This window comes from Haliaeetus albicilla, chromosome 6, assembly GCF_947461875.1.
Source record: "Haliaeetus albicilla chromosome 6, bHalAlb1.1, whole genome shotgun sequence".
NCBI classification, from domain to species: Eukaryota; Metazoa; Chordata; class Aves; order Accipitriformes; family Accipitridae; genus Haliaeetus; species Haliaeetus albicilla.
In genome coordinates this window covers 34,599,910-34,615,537 of record NC_091488.1, presented here as the reverse complement: position 1 = coordinate 34,615,537, position 15,628 = coordinate 34,599,910, and the positions used below count along the sequence as shown (strand labels likewise).

Below are 15,628 nucleotides of genomic sequence, written 5' to 3'. Positions count from 1 at the left end.
CAAGGTCTCAACAGTGCAGCTGCGAATGGTGGTAATGACTGAGTTCAGCTACAATAAGCCAGTGTCAGTACTAAATTGATTCCAAAGAGTTTTGTGCTGTCACATATTCTGGCATCAGGAGAGGAACAAAGGGGACATGTTGTAACAAGAGACCCCCTCAAACTCTGCCTTCAGTTCAACCCAGCTCTTCCACACAGTCCATATAGGATTCAGATAGTTGACCCCCCCGCCCCCCAAAAACAAACAAACGAACAAAAAAACTGAGTATAACTAGGAATCTCCTCTTACCTGCTGTAGAAAGAAATGCAAAGGAAACACAGGAGGCTAAATTCTACCTAGAGATGCCGATCTTTTCCTAGTAACTATAGAAAGTGATTATGCTCCTCAATTAAGTGCCAAAAAATGCCTAAAGCTGAGTTTTGGTCCCCTCACAACTCAGTTGTGCACTTGTAGAACGTTGATTCCTTTCCCTGGATGGCTCTTTTCATATAGGAAGCTTTAACGAGAATAACCACCCCTGGATCCAAACCGAGGCATCTATGCACAGCTATAGTACAAAGAATAACAAAAAACTAGATATACCCTATATCATCTCAGGCTTCCCCAGGAGAGCAGTAGTCTGATTATCAGGAGTATCCTCCTTTTATCTTTTGTATTTCTAAAATCCACAAAGCAGAACAATTCATGTAGCCTGTTTAATCATCTTGCTTAATCGTTTAACCCACGCATGAAGAGGTGTAGGAAAACAGATGACTGCAATAGTAGCTGTGCATGTGCACCTATGTGTGGCAGTATCAGGTCTGGAAGTTGACTCCGTAATCCATTTTTCTCTCTCATTTTTTTTCTGGATTAATCAATAACAATTTGATAAAAACATATCAACCATATATTTTTTTCTGGTGTAAACACATGGCCCAGTCTGTTACATTCATTGAGTCCAATTTATTTTCACTCCTGTCTCTTTCTTAAATGTATTAGCTGTTGTTTTGAAACACAGAAGGGATACATTTGTTTAAGGAGGAGGTAACCGATAGGGCACTACAGAGTTTTTGCAAGGGGCCAGAATGAAAATTGTTCAAAAAAGCTTGAGAACAAAACTGACCACTAGGTACAGCAATTAGGATCGTTGGAAGGAGAGTCTTAAGGGGTAGAAGTAGCTGGTTTGTAACGTCTTGATCTACATGTGTCATTTGCAGATTGAGATCGAAAATTTCAAGCCATCCTGTAGTTTCAGCTTGGAGGATAAACATTAAAATGGAGAAAGAATCAGTAAAATTTTCAGTGCCATTGTAAGCAAAGACTCACTTAGCTCCCAGCAAAAGTTGTTAAAACCTCCTCAGAAGTACAATTTTATTTGCCTTAAATCTGTGGCTTCAAAGGAATAAATTTGACACCAAGTTGAGCACCAAGCTTTATTTCAATATATGTCTTTGATTACTTGCAGGAACTGTGATGCTATTTTATGCATTCAGCCTTTGTTCTGTTAAGCTAGACTGCATTGTCTTCAGCAACTCACAAACAATGTGTAATGCTCCCCGTTTAAATAAAATCCATATTTAGGAAGGGTTGTGTGCACTTTAAAATCTATATCCTGAGACAGGTCCCTTAAGTAGATCTATCTTCTAAGAGAGACAATTTGAGAAAGCCACAGATGTTTGGTGCATGATATATTTCTTTCTTTCCCTATGGTCCTTATAAAAAGGACAAGAAGATAGACTTATTAAAAGTGAGCTAATGACATGATGTAGGGAGTCTCTGGTTCACTGACTGTTATTACAGCTGTGCCCCATTACGTACTGAATACCTAGGACATGCTTGTTTTTTTGAATGACATTTATCTTTTGAGTTTCAAACATTCCTGGCATAAATAAAGATTTTACGCTTTTCAAATGTGTTTTACAGTTCAGCCCAGAGGCTATTCAAGGATCATTTTAACTCAATAAAACTCCTCCTTTAGGGATATAAAAGGGAAGTGTTTTAACAATGTCACTCCATGCATAGCCTCTTACTAGCTGCAGACGTTCTGCCTGCGAAGCCTTTGATCCCTTTTCCCCTGAATGTCAAGGAAGCTCTGCCGAGGCTTCAAAGTCTGTGACATACATTGGTCTTCTGTGCGCACAGTCCTCATGTGAACGCTCGTGACCTTAGAGAAAGTTCGCAGGTGAAGTTTGTGGCTCAGCCAGCGTTTTTCACTTCCAATGCTTTTACCTACCTTTTCCAGAGGTCATAGTGAAGTTTGTAGTCAGCGATCAGTGGAGAATGGTTTTCGCTACTGTTTCTATTTCAGTCTTTAACATGAGGCTGCGTGTGGATTCTCATTTAATATCTTGGTTTGGTAAAACAGTAAAAATAAAGCAATGTAGGTAAACAGGGTGCTTAGTGCTCAGTTAAATAATATTCCTTAGACTTCTGGCTCACTTTCCCTTATCTGAGCTAGCATTCTCAGTAATCACTGAGGGAAATAGTCCGTGTTCCTCTTGATCATGAACAAAGCTATCAACTTCCCTTGCTTCTTGAAGCTAGTCTGTCTAGACAATTTGCAGGCTGGGGACAGCTGGGAAAAAAATGTTACTTGTTTCTTTGGGTTTGGGGACTGTTCTTGTCAATGGGAGTTATCTATGTAATAATTATTTTTTAAAGGCATTTTAATATAAAACCAAATTATAGTTTCAAAGTTACGCACCCCTGCATGCTACAGTCTTCACATACATGAAGCTTTGGTTTTACTCAGACCAACTACATAAGCTGATCTGAGCCTGTGGATGTGTCATCCTGCTCATGAAGACAGGTACCCCCTGAAGCCAGCCTTGTTCTGAAAATTAAAGGCTTTGCTTCTTCTCGCTAGTTCCATCTTCCCACAGTTGCGAAGTGAGCGTCCTTGGAATTTGTAAGCTTGACACCAGAAATCCCTCAAGGAGCTTATATTTGTTTGTTTCTTTTGACTTTTCTTGCACTGTCTAATTCTACAGCAGAATACATATGAAAGAGTTTTCTTTCTAGCATTCCTTCGAGTAAACAATGCTTATATATATATATATAAAGAAACTGCTTAAAACCAAACAAAAATAAAAGTTCAATCACCCCAAAATCCAAAAGAAAGTGAAAGGAGATGTGATCACCTTTCGAGTCTGTTCCATTGGAGAGCCTCCTGTCCTGGTTAACCTTTGCAAAAGCGATTGGTCCAAAGCCATTTGTGAAACTACCAAAGAATGTCAGGGCAAGAAGTTTTAGAAATACTGTTTCCCTTCACAGTGTTTTCTGACAAGGTTGAAAAGACTCTGATGGAACTTACTGGCAGACCGGTTCAGGAACTTTTGGTGATGACTTAAAAGGAGAGAGATACTTTATATCATAAATTACTTACCTGAGGGCAATGGTCTTCTTCAGTTTTGGATAATGGCATTTCTAGAGATGCTTCTTCAGTATACTTCTTAAATTATGAATGGGATTTCTCTGGTTGAGGTAATAACTAAACTTTCACAGAAAGGGAAAGCCTACTCGATGCCTGACAGTTGATGTTATGAGCATGGTGAATAAATTCTTCATTCTGAAAACTCCACACCAGGAAGCCTGAGGCTCTAATGTCTTATAAAGTAAGGTAACAAAGGGGAAGGGAAAGCAAAACTGTTTATTTTAAACTGATACGGTCTTAAACACATTCAGTGAAAAATACAAAGTGTTGTGAAGCTCCCACCATCACCATCTAAAACAGCGAACAGAAAGAATAACATTTGTGTTATGAGTACCTTTGGGCTGAATCCTTATGAAAGCATATATGGCATTTGTCTTCTCTCTGAAATAACAGCTGTGAACGCCATGGCACCGTAATTTTCAGTTTCTGAAGCGAGTGCCTTGTGCAGCCTGATAATTCCCAAATGGACATGGCGTTTCCGTGATTTATTACACACGTGTTAAACATATGAGCAAGTCTAACATTTTGTTTGCTCTGTGGAAGGCATTTGCTATCTTTTTTAATAAAAAGAGGGAGAAATGAGAACATGAATGTGCAACACTTAATGAAGTTTGCTTTTAATTTAGCATTTATTTGTAAGAGTGAGAAATGAGCTCTGCTAATCACTTGTCCAGTGACAGCTGCTGCCCAGAGGGTTGCCTTTCTCCCCATTTGAGAGCGAAATCAAGCAGCTGCCTTTTAGCACAATTCCTGCTGAAGCTTCTTGTTTTCCCCTTTCCAGTTCCCTGCCGCCTTTTCTTCACGGCACCTGTGCAATGCCCACAGCCGCTCCGGAGTCTGTGACCGCAGGCTGGAGTCCGCCAGCTTCCGGATGCATTTGGGTACTTCTGCCGTAATGCAGGCAATCATCTATTAAAATAACCATGAACAAGTCAGTCTTTAAAATGTTTTGTCCTTTTTCTGGGAGAAACATACACAGCTCCCACAGACAGCTCGCTTTCATCCAGACTTAGCCTGCTTCTATTTGTCCTTAAAGTTTTGTCCTACTTCTTTCCTTCCACGTTTTGATGTGTGCAAATGCCCAGATCTTGATAGCCCTCTCCCAGAAACTGGGAACCTTTTCGCCCACTTCTTTGTGATTGCATCCTGCTAGGATCCAGGCTAGGTGGCTAGGCTCCCTGGTGACATGAAAGGACAGGGAAGGTGCGTTGCATTCTGGCTGACAGTCACCTAACGATTTTACAGAATCAGATGACATTTTACAGCCCAAGTCATAAAAATATATTGAGCCTGCTTCAGCTCAAGGAAGAGGTGCAGGAGCACAAACACAAGTACTGTGCTAGTTTAACTACGTGTCCTGGAGATTAAAGGGCAAAGGACTGTGTCTGCAGGCGCAGTGAAGAGGTGGGTAATTGTATCTGGAAGAGGAGCATGTAGGGTTTAGCGGGTTTCCAAAGAGTTGTTAAAGTGTAACTGCTTCCTCCTCCTCCTCCCTCCTGGGAGGCACCTGGGGAACCCAGCGCTGACTGAGGCTTCTTGGAATGTGCCTGTGGGATCAGCCTTGCTTCAGCACAACCGCCTGGAGGGAGGCAGCGCCTTTCACTGCGCTTAACAGGGAAAGTAAATAGTAATGCAGTCAGAGAAGGCTTAAAATAGTGCAACTCTTGCTTTCTGTGAGCAGGCTTCTATAATAAACCCCTTGGATGTTTAATCCACAGACTAGATGTTGGAGATGTAAAGGATCCAAGGGCAAGCGTAGCAGTTCTTACAGAGTGTCGTGGTTTAACCCCAGCCAGCAACTAAGCACCACGCAGCCGCTCACTCACTCCCCCCCCATCCAGTGGGATGGGGGAGAAAATCGGGAAAAGAAGTAAAACTCGAGGGTTGAGATAAGAACGGTTTAATAGAACAGAAAAGAAGAAATTAATAATGATAACGATAACACTAATAAAATGACAACAGTAGTAATAAAAGGATTGGAACGTACAAATGATGCGCAGGGCAATTGCTCACCACCCGCCGACCGACACCCAGCCAGTCCCCGAGCGGCGATTCCCCGCCCCACTTCCCAGTTTATATACGAGATGTGACGTCCCATGGTCTGGAATACACCGTTGGCCACTTTGGGTCAGGTGCCCTGGCTGTGTCCTGTGCCAACTTCTTGTGCCCCTCCAGCTTTCTCGCTGGCTGGGCATGAGAAGCTGAAAAATCCTTGACTATAGTCTAAACACTACTGAGCAACAACTGAAAACATCAGTGTTATCAACATTCTTCACATAGTGAACTCAAAACATAGCACTGTACCAGCTACTAGGAAGACAGTTAACTCTATCCCAGCTGAAACCAGGACAAGAGAGCATGTTAACGTGATCGTGTCATGGAGATGTGATGTCATTACACTGATTTGCGAGTCAGTAGTTAGGACTCTGTCACAAATTGAATGCTGGTTGGTAGTGGAAGGGTTGAATAAACCTGGAGGTAGGAAGGCTGATTCACAAAACCCCAGAAGTTGGGTGGTTGTTCCGTGGGTGAAATGTGTACGTACAGTGTTATGAGCAGTGCCAGACCGAGCTGTGCGTGGGCACCTGATGCTTGCACCGGGGTAAGTTCTCGCCTGTATCCTGACTCTGTGGATGTGACTCCAGTTTTCTAGACAAACTGCCTCTAAGCGAGAGATCAGTTTGTTCACTCCAACATTGGTATTTCCACTTTGACTTGTACGAGAGCTTTGTGGTTTGGACACTGGTCCTCTAAGACTTACAGCTTTGGGTCCCAGTGGATCCTACTCTCAGAGGCTGCAGATTTAATTTTCAGATTATGATCTTTATTTACTGCTCTTGTTCCACATTACCTCCTAGGGGCATCACAGACATTAAAGAAAATTTATACATTATATCAGATGAGAGTATTATGATTAGATAATAAAATCATCAGTTTTCTGAAGAAAGAAAAAGGAACAAACCTTCCATTTATTCAGCAGTGTGGAGGAGGTTGCAATTTGGGTAATACAGTCAGTTCTGCTGGCTCAGATATGTTCTTGAGCACCATCTTTCAGCACAGCTTGGAATATTTTACTTTCTGATGCTGATAGCTGGTTGTAAGCAAAAGCTGGAAGCGAGCAGGCCATGGTCATTTTGGAATGAAATCCTTTCCTAAAATTTAATTTGTGATCTAGAGACCTAAGCAAGAAACAACAGGACTCTAAATGTTTCAGCAGTTGTACACACATGGCTTCTCAAAGCTAATACTGAGTTCTCCCTGTCACAGGACAGGGAATTTTCTTCCAGTGTATATATATACATCTGTAAGCCAGTCACATATGAAAACAATAATCAAGGAATAAGGAAAAAGTCAATAAGGAGATTTATATACAGCTGCTATTAAACTGGAGGAAAACAAATGATCTGTTGGGGTCAGTTTCTCTGGGAAATCAATTTGAGCAGAGTTTTATTGTCGTCTCTGCTAGATCCTTCATGTTATTTGCTTACACCTTTAATAGTCATGACTGAGGAGGTTTTTACACTTGTGAGTTTAAGCTCCCTGGATCATTGTGTTTGTTACCTTTTCAACATCCACATTCCCAGTTGTCACAAATGCTACCTAACAACATTGAGCGCTCAAAGTACATTTCCCCTTGTAACTCTAGGGAGTTTTGAATGTTCATATTAACTGCTTAAACTAGTCATAAACCAGTTAGATTGTAGTACCAGACAAATAGTAACCATCTGATGCATAAAAATGCCTCTATATGCATTGCATGTGACCATTGAGACTAAACCTCTTAATGCATGGCCACACAAGTCTAAAGTTAATTATAAAAAAACCCAACTCTTATTCAGTGAAGAAGTTAAGAGTACTAATACGTTAATCAAAACACCAATAAAAAGTAAATACATAGATGTATACAAGCCACAGGATTTATCAAAAAATGGCTGAAATGGTGTGTATTCAACTTTTTAGTCTAAAAAAGGACTCTCCTCAAGTTCTACCTTGAAATGTATGTTTTCTAAATAATAAATTAGTTTAACCTAATTTTGTGTTGCTATTGATGCCTTAATATAATTTTAAAAACTTCCATTTATCCTAAAAAGCTTCACAATGTGTCATTATTTGCTAACCCATGGTGCAAATTTTTTTTTGTCAGTGGGAGCTGCAGACATTTAAAATAGCTGTTCTAGCATTCTGTTGTTGCACAATCTAACTGTCTTTTAAGAAAGGAAAATCCTGGAACTGCAATGAAAAAGCGGCTATTCTAAATATGAAGTACTTCTCTTCCTTTTTGTAGCCTGATTTTTAATTTAGTCTCATCCTATTATAGTTCTTTAATGGTTTTCAGGAAACAGGAAGCTCTTGGTTCTCTCTTCCTCATACAGAAGACTAAAGACTATGTGCATTGCTGCTTATGGTGATGCCTTCGTTGTTTAATGGTGTATAATGTTAACGTCCTTTAACAGTGGTTTCTCCCTTTTCTGGATTTTCATACTCTTCAAAGTAAGTAGTAAAATACAGTAACTGAGCTGCTCTGGTGAGAAGGAAGGATTAGTTGAGTTACAAAATGGAAATAAAGGCTGACTTCTGCTTAGACACTATTCAGAACACAGTTCAGAAGTTTTGATTTATTACATTGTAGTCTAGGGATGCATACAAAAAGATATTCATTCCATGGTCCAAATGTCAAGTTATTCCTCCCAATTGCACCCCGGCCCTGAGCTGGGGCCATAGGCACCTCTGTTGCCATATGACTGTCCTTGTGCAGGACAATACAGACTTGCAGGTTACCTTAACTCTTACTGTATCTTAAATTCATTGATTGCAGTAGATTTAAGCGTAAACTTAGAAGTTGTTGGAACAAGATGTTTTCTTACATTAGGGCTCAAGGACTTCTAGCACTTTTCAAACCCACCTAACAGGTATAGCAGGAAAAAAAAAAAAAAAGATTGCATTAAGATTTAAAACTTTAACAGTCCAGCATCTTGCAGACCAGAAAGGAAAGGTTATGCCACGTGCTGTGCTGGTAGTTTTTTCCTTGTATCTCATCTCAGTCAAACCATCGTATCTCACCCTGGTCAAACCGAAGCGTGGCGCGTGTTCATCAGTCGATCCCGTGTGTTAGTAGAGGAGTCGGTTCTGGACGTGGGCAAAGAAAGAATTTAGTAAATAGAGGGAGAGACGTCAGTTGTGCAGGGCAGCAGGCGCAGCAGAAGAGCCGGCCACCTCTGTCTCTCTGCAAGGGCTCTGCAAGGCTGGCTGTCGGGGATGCTCGCTTCAAGGTTTAGCCTTGCTCCCCTCCGCTCCACTTTTTGCAGAAGGAGGGTCCCGGTGCTGGAATCGTCCCAGGAGCAGCACAGTTCGGTCTGACCTGTGCTTCGAAGAGCTGTAAGCCTGACGTCGTGCCGGGAGAGGAGCTGCTGGAAGAGGGTCTTGTGAGGGCCGTCCTCTCCGGGGCTCTGTTTGGTCAATAGAAACATAGAGCCAGATCACAGTCAGCTGTTGCCTGTAAAGTCCGTTGTGAACACACAGAGATAGTGGGAACATTGTGAAATCTATACCTAGATTTTGAGTCTTTATTTTTAACATCCTGTGTTAAAAATTAAAATTGTTACAAATCCGTATCTTCCCCTCTGAGCATAAATAGTGCGGTTTATCCTCTAGAAATAAATAGTTGACCGCTGAAATGTCTGAAGGCACTGTTCCTTTATGCGCTGAAGATTAATGCCTTAAAACTAGGTAACTTTTGTAATCCACGTAGTTAGGATAAGATGGTGATTTAAACAGATTTGGAATACGTAATTTCCATAGCTGAGAGGTTCAGTAGCTGTTGGAGCGGCCTGGCATGCAGCACTGTGTTGCAGAACTCAGATGTGTTCTGTGCGTGGGATTAAAGGTGCCCGAAACTTTGTGTTCCCCATGATTATCCACCTCCCCTCCGTTTACCCGTGAGGTGGGATGCTGTCTCTTCCAGACACTCTGTATGTGCAATTTCTGAGCAGCTTTGGGAACCCTAGGGATTAGAAAAGGTATATGAATGTTTTATAATGTTATTGATAACTGCAGAGCAGACACTTTTCTAATGAACTGCTGTGAGATAAGTTACTGCTAGCATCTGCAGAGATGTGTGTAAATGAGCTCAAAATAATTAATACTGTGTTAGAAGAAAGCTTTTTTTTAAAGCACATCTGTATTGGAGCATATAAGATTATTTCAGCCTGCCCTGAGAATGTGTTATAGCACAAATTACCATAATTTATTAGGGGAAAAGCCATTTCTGTTAATCATATATTAATTATTCATAAAATCTGTATTAATGTTACCTTAATGGGAAGCGTTACCAGCTGGGGTACTGGGCTTGGCAATCTATTCACATACAAAAAAAGATTAATAGCTTGACTTAAAAAGAAGACATAAAAATGACTTACAAGAGCATAAAAGCAGCAAGCATGGGTATATGAGTTAACGTAGAGCTGGCTACGGTAGAGCAGTCCAGCCAGCTAACCACTTTGTATTTTGGCTCCAGCACTGGTTTGTGCCTGGGTGGAATTCAAGTGGAATTACTGAAGGATGTTCATTACAAACCAGTCCTGTATACCTTGCCCTAATGTTCTTCAGCAAGCCTGGATCTGGTGAGTCTGAGTAAAACAGAAAGAGACTGTTTCCCATTCTACTTAAAAAAACCCCAACAAACAAACAAACTTCCCCATAAACCCAAACACAAACAACAATAAAGAAACCCCCAACCTCCAAAATCTGATTTCGGTAATTTAAATTCAGGATAAATTCTTCCTGCTGAGGGGGGAAGGGGGGGGGGAGGATTTTTGCAATTTTTTAATCTTCTCAGAAAGCTATTGTGAACCATGTGACATGTGAAAATGCTGCTCGGAGGATGTGTTTCAGCCCAGAATGGATGTGGAAGTGTGTATATATGTATGTGCTTGTGTGGGTGTACGTAGCTTTCTAGATGCTCTACTCAATTAAAGGAGGATGCCAACATTTAGATTATGACTCAAGACTAGAAGGTATGTTTTGATGGAAGTTTAGCAAAATCAAACACAGAACAAATTTTCCAAAATTTATTTCAATTAAACCTTCTTTTATTCTGGCTTTTGAAATTTCTCTTGCAGGAATGAAAACCCAAACAGAAAGGGCACTGGCTAATGCATGCAAATGTGTAATGCCTGTAAAGTGCAACTAGTTTTATATGGACAGTAAAAGCTTCACAGGATTCAGCTGAAATTAAATTGTTTAGATCAGCTAGAGCCTTTTTATTAGGATAGCACAATGTTGAACTTATAAACACATTTTTTTACATGTTAAGAGAAAAGGCTGTTTATTGGTAAAAGATTTTTTTAAAAATGACAGTTACAATCTTTAATGTGTGATCTGTAAGCTGTCATCTGATGAATTTTGGCCAAAGCCATGGAAGAGAAGGATTTGGAGTGGGAAGCCAACCCTAAAGAAACAGAAAAAATAATTTTAAAAATGGCATAGCTTTCAGTGAGTCCAGGAAACCTAGCCCTGGTCTTGGAACAACGTGTAGAGCTGGGTGGTCTAAAGCTGAACTGATGTACAAGAATCTTGGGTAATTATGATTTTTTTCTGTACGTTAATAGTACTTCCAAGTTTTGGGTGATGGGTGAGTCTGTGGCATGCAATCAATTGTCATGCCTAACTGATTAATACAGATCAGAAATGAGGTTATTTTGCAGTTTAGTTTTTTTTCTTCAAACTTCATTTTCAAAGAAATGTGGTAAAGGAGAAGAGTATATGGGAGCAATTTGTATCTGGAGAGCTTACCAAATAATGTTACAAAAGAGGCTGTATTCTGCAGTGTGCTGATGGTTATTACTAGTCGTGGATACCAGGACCTCCTCGTACGTAATCTATCCCAGCGTCATTTTACACGTGCATATGAAAATGTTATCGGAGTTCTTCAGAGTCTGGTAATGATAATACTTCAGCATTATAACAAATAGGTAGTACTGTTATTTTGTTCTCTATTTTAGTATAGCAAATGTATTTCATTGCTTACACTGTAGTAGCAGATCGAAACCATCTGCTGTCTTGCCACTGGTCTGCCAGTCTAACAGAAAATCTCAGCTCATTTTCCTTGAGGCCAGGATGCTTTAAGGCATGTGTACTAGGACTATAATCCAGCTGCTGAATGTTGATACAAGTCCAGACCTATGCTCGTGAGTCTTTTAAATGGAAACAATACTCTTTGCCAAGGATTGGAACAGAGATAAACTCAGTTTACTTTTCTCTCTTCCCTCCTCCCCCCATGCCCCTTACAGCTCCGTCCCCCATCACAGTCATAAGGAAAGACAGGACATCCAGGAACAGCGTGTCTCTGTCTTGGCAAGAACCCGAACATCCGAATGGGATCATCTTGGACTACGAGGTCAAATACTATGAAAAGGTGGGAAGAAAGATTGAAGGGGACGTTTGTAATGAAATTATTGCATCTTGTCTATGTAAAGTATTCAGAGACACCCTTGTTCACTCCCTGTCTGCCCCAATGACACCAAGTGTTGAAACTGTTCAATTTTGGGGAAGGAGAACATTATGAAAATATAAAGTGAAATTGTTGTGTTGTCTACCAAGTTCATCCCCAAACACATCAGAACAAATACAGAAAGTAATGCAGACAAGCTGTAGTACTATTTTTTTCTTTCCTTGAGTACAGTTTACTGCTTACTCAGTTCTGTTATCCTGTCAGTGTTCATACATTTATTTGCCAGCATCCATGTTTTGGTGCTTCCCTGTGGCACAAGCACCTTTTACATAAAAATTATTTGGAAAAGAGATGGGCAATCCTTTTAGTGACTGGTTTACACCATGGAAGTTCCCACTTTCCATGAATAACTGAATTCTTCATAAATTTTATGTAAATAACTACAAATCAAAGAAAATCTGCCATTAAATAGGTTCTGCTTTATATTGACATTTTCTTGTATTTCCAGCCATTCTACATCATATATGGATCTGTATTTAGGGGAAAAAAAAAAAATCTTCATAACATAATGGGTTTTTTTTAGTAAATCTTACTGGTAGAATTGAAAAGACCGTAAAATGTTGTGAAGATTGTGAAGAGCGATATTAGCCATTTTTAGATTGGACAGAGAGACTTTTTGATAGAATGTATTGCTACTGAAGTTGACAAACTTTGCAAAAATGTCAGAAATAATGATTTAATTTAGCATTTACTGATGCTGCTTATATCTAGAAATCAGGCTTATATTTCATACGTACCAGGGAAGACGCGGTGTCAATATCCACTTCAAAGCCGCGGTTAAAAAGGCTCTACAGGTATTCAGTTAATCTTTAGAAAGTTTTCTCCTGGAGCTTACCAATGGGACAAGGTGGTGTTCATAGTCCACGCCTGATCTGCAGCTAAAGAATGGGGGTTGGGAAGTTGGGGTTGTATTCGGAAAAGATTTCTCCCAAATTAATGTCATCTGATTTTGGGTGGGGTTTTTTGGTGAGCACTTGAACCTTTCAAAGAACTTGGTAAAAATCTGAACATACGTAGTACTACTGATAAAAAGGGAAAAAGAAAGCTTCCTAAACATTTCAGTTCAGTCTCACCTTATAGAGCTGTAGCCTATAGACCTTCACTTTGGGTTTTTTCTGTTATTTCAACGGGGACAGGATCAAGTCCAGATCCTGGTCTTGAGAAGTAAAAGAGAACCGGCGCATACATTAGATTGTTTTTATTTGTACATCCTCAGCACTGAAGGGATGCAGGAATTATTTAGGCTCTCTTGCTTCCAATGTTTTTGAAGAACAGAAAACAGATACTGCCTTTTAGTAAGGCTTGGAAGAGCTATTTACCTCACAAAGAGCCTACGCCTGAAAGAATCCCAGAACTGCAGCCTGTTTTGCACAGGCCAGGTTATTTATCTGCATGATTAACCTGTGCTTCATTTGAGACCTACGTGGCTGCTCTTGCTGCCGTTGGCCGTATCTTTGTTTCCCAAGGGCTGCGGCAGCCCCGTCGCGGCTCCCCCTCCAGTCCCCCCGCGTGGAAGCCCTTGCCTGGGGGGCTCTGCGCAAGTACCGCGGGGTGTAACACCGCGGGGTGTAACACCGCGGCTGCGTTGCACGTCACGGCGGTAGGGCCATCTCTCTGGTTTTAGTTGCTCCAGAGGGAGAGAATTTTTCCACCTGTGTGCATTTAGTTCATTTTAGTTGAGCAGCTGAGAAGTTTTCTTTCTGTATTTGTCTTTTTGCAGTGTTTTGATCATCACTGAAATTGGCCTGTTTATTCAGGAAAATTGTCACCTTCCAGTACTCAGTCTTGCATAGACTGAGCTCGTGGCTGCTATTCCCACCGAGTATATCCAGTCCTTACAGAGCAACTGGTTGTCATACGACAGCTTCATGAGACAACCAGTCTTACGAGGCTGATCCTGCACATGTGTTCCTTCCCTCTGAAGTGTGTGATCAGGAGTTCATATGCACCAGACAGCTTTCTTAAACCAAAAAGCCAACTGCTTGACAATAGGAGCCAGACCATTTAGAGCAAACGGTTTTTAAAAAACAACCTTCTGACACCAGTGTTTTTAATGTGCGGTCTTGCAGCCCCTTGGGGAGTCAGAAGCCTGTTCCTCGGGGTTTATGAAAGGTAACTAAGAAAAGCAAATCTCTTGTCAGGAGGCTTTAATCCATTGCCCTTTTTAGGTCTGCAAATTAAAAAAGGTTGAAAACTACTACTCTGTACATGTTAAACTTACCTGAGGTCAGAGCAGCCCGTGCTGGACTGTTACTCTTCATCTCTTCTCCAAACACCTTTGGAAGATGCTGCTTTTCAGTCTGAGATCTCTAAGCAGCCCCTCTCCCCTCCTCTTTTGAAAAGAGAGCTTTCATTTTAAACTGGTGCAGTCCATTTGAATTTCTGCTTCAGAAATTGTCTTGGTTGTGCTCATCAAAAAACCCACTGCTGTTAAGTGGCAGCTGCTAGGAAATAAACCCTTCACAGTTAGCAATCTGGGTATCATTCCTGACAAGTCGTACCTGATTGCTGGTAGATGATTTATGTTGAGCCATTCTTTTCCCTCCTGCTTGTTTTTACTTGCCATACCTTTTGTAATCTCTTAGAAATTAATAAATACAGCATTAATAGAGTAATACAGGTCAGCCCAATTCTGTCATACACCTTGTCCATGCAAATGTTTGTTGTTTTTTTTTTTCCTTTGTTAAGTTGTTCTTAAATTTCAAAGAATACATGATATTTATGGGCAACAGCATGGTACTGATATTCAGGATGTTAGAACAGATTTGGAATAAAAATAGAATGTCCTGTATGTAAATTATGATATCATGTAGTTTTTCTGATGCATTATTGGCATAAAGTATGTGGAAACTATTTATTTTCTGCAAGGGTAATTAATTAGCCTGTTCAGGTTTTTTTTCACCAATGATTTCACTTGTGTAACCAAGAGATAATAGAGCTTTATGTGATGTTTCTAGAGAGATTAGGAGCTACAGTTTTGGGAAACTGTTTTAACTTTTTGGATTGAAACTGTGGGGTTTTAATGCATAACATCATGAACTGAGTGTGACAGTTTTTCAGACTCGCTGTTTGGAAGAGAATTGTATTTTCTGTAAAAAGCTATAGGGCCTGGTTCTGAGGCCCCAGTTACTGTTTATTCAAAACGTTTAAAAGAAATAAAATCCTCTTTCAGAGGAATACTACATGGAACTTCTAGGCATTTATTTTATGGTAGGGCATAACATTTTATGTTAAGTTAATGGTACCAAATGACACCCCAGTTTAGTCCAGCTATATAATGCTGTACTGGATTTTAACTGTCTCGGCTGTCGAAGTGCACATATAACGAAAGTCAATTTTTTTTTTTCTTACACAAGCAGATACTTTGTTTCCTCCTTGTCTTTGCTCACATAATTATGTTTTCTGCAAGGAGTATCTTGTCATGCAAAAAAAAGCTGTCTCCTAAATACCACACACAAACTATTAATTGCTTCATTTAAATATGTGGCTTACAATTATGATAACTAAATCCCACACGCTTTATGAAGGTGAAGTCTGCTGCAAACAATGAGTGAAATTTAATTGCAGTCTCAATAAAACAGATTTGCCTTTTCCATCATTGAAGTTGTGTGCTCAGTAGACTGGTTAAAGCCAACAAATAAATAATGATATCTAGTTTGTGCTCTTTCTGAGGCTGAAAAAGTAAATACATGCAAATGCACTTAGTT

At 40.2% G+C, this 15,628-nt stretch overlaps 1 protein-coding gene across 3 annotated transcripts in view; it reads left to right on the top strand.

The window, feature by feature from the left end:
- The window catches only part of EPHA3 (EPH receptor A3), a 235,566-nt gene that overhangs the window by 162,592 nt on the left and 57,346 nt on the right, over positions 1 to 15,628 (top strand). For all 3 annotated transcript variants that reach the window (XM_069785513.1, XM_069785512.1, XM_069785514.1), the window contains one exon: positions 11,701 to 11,825. In XM_069785513.1, coding sequence (XP_069641614.1) covers positions 11,701 to 11,825 — 125 coding nt within the window. The remainder of the gene's footprint in view (positions 1 to 11,700; positions 11,826 to 15,628) is intronic.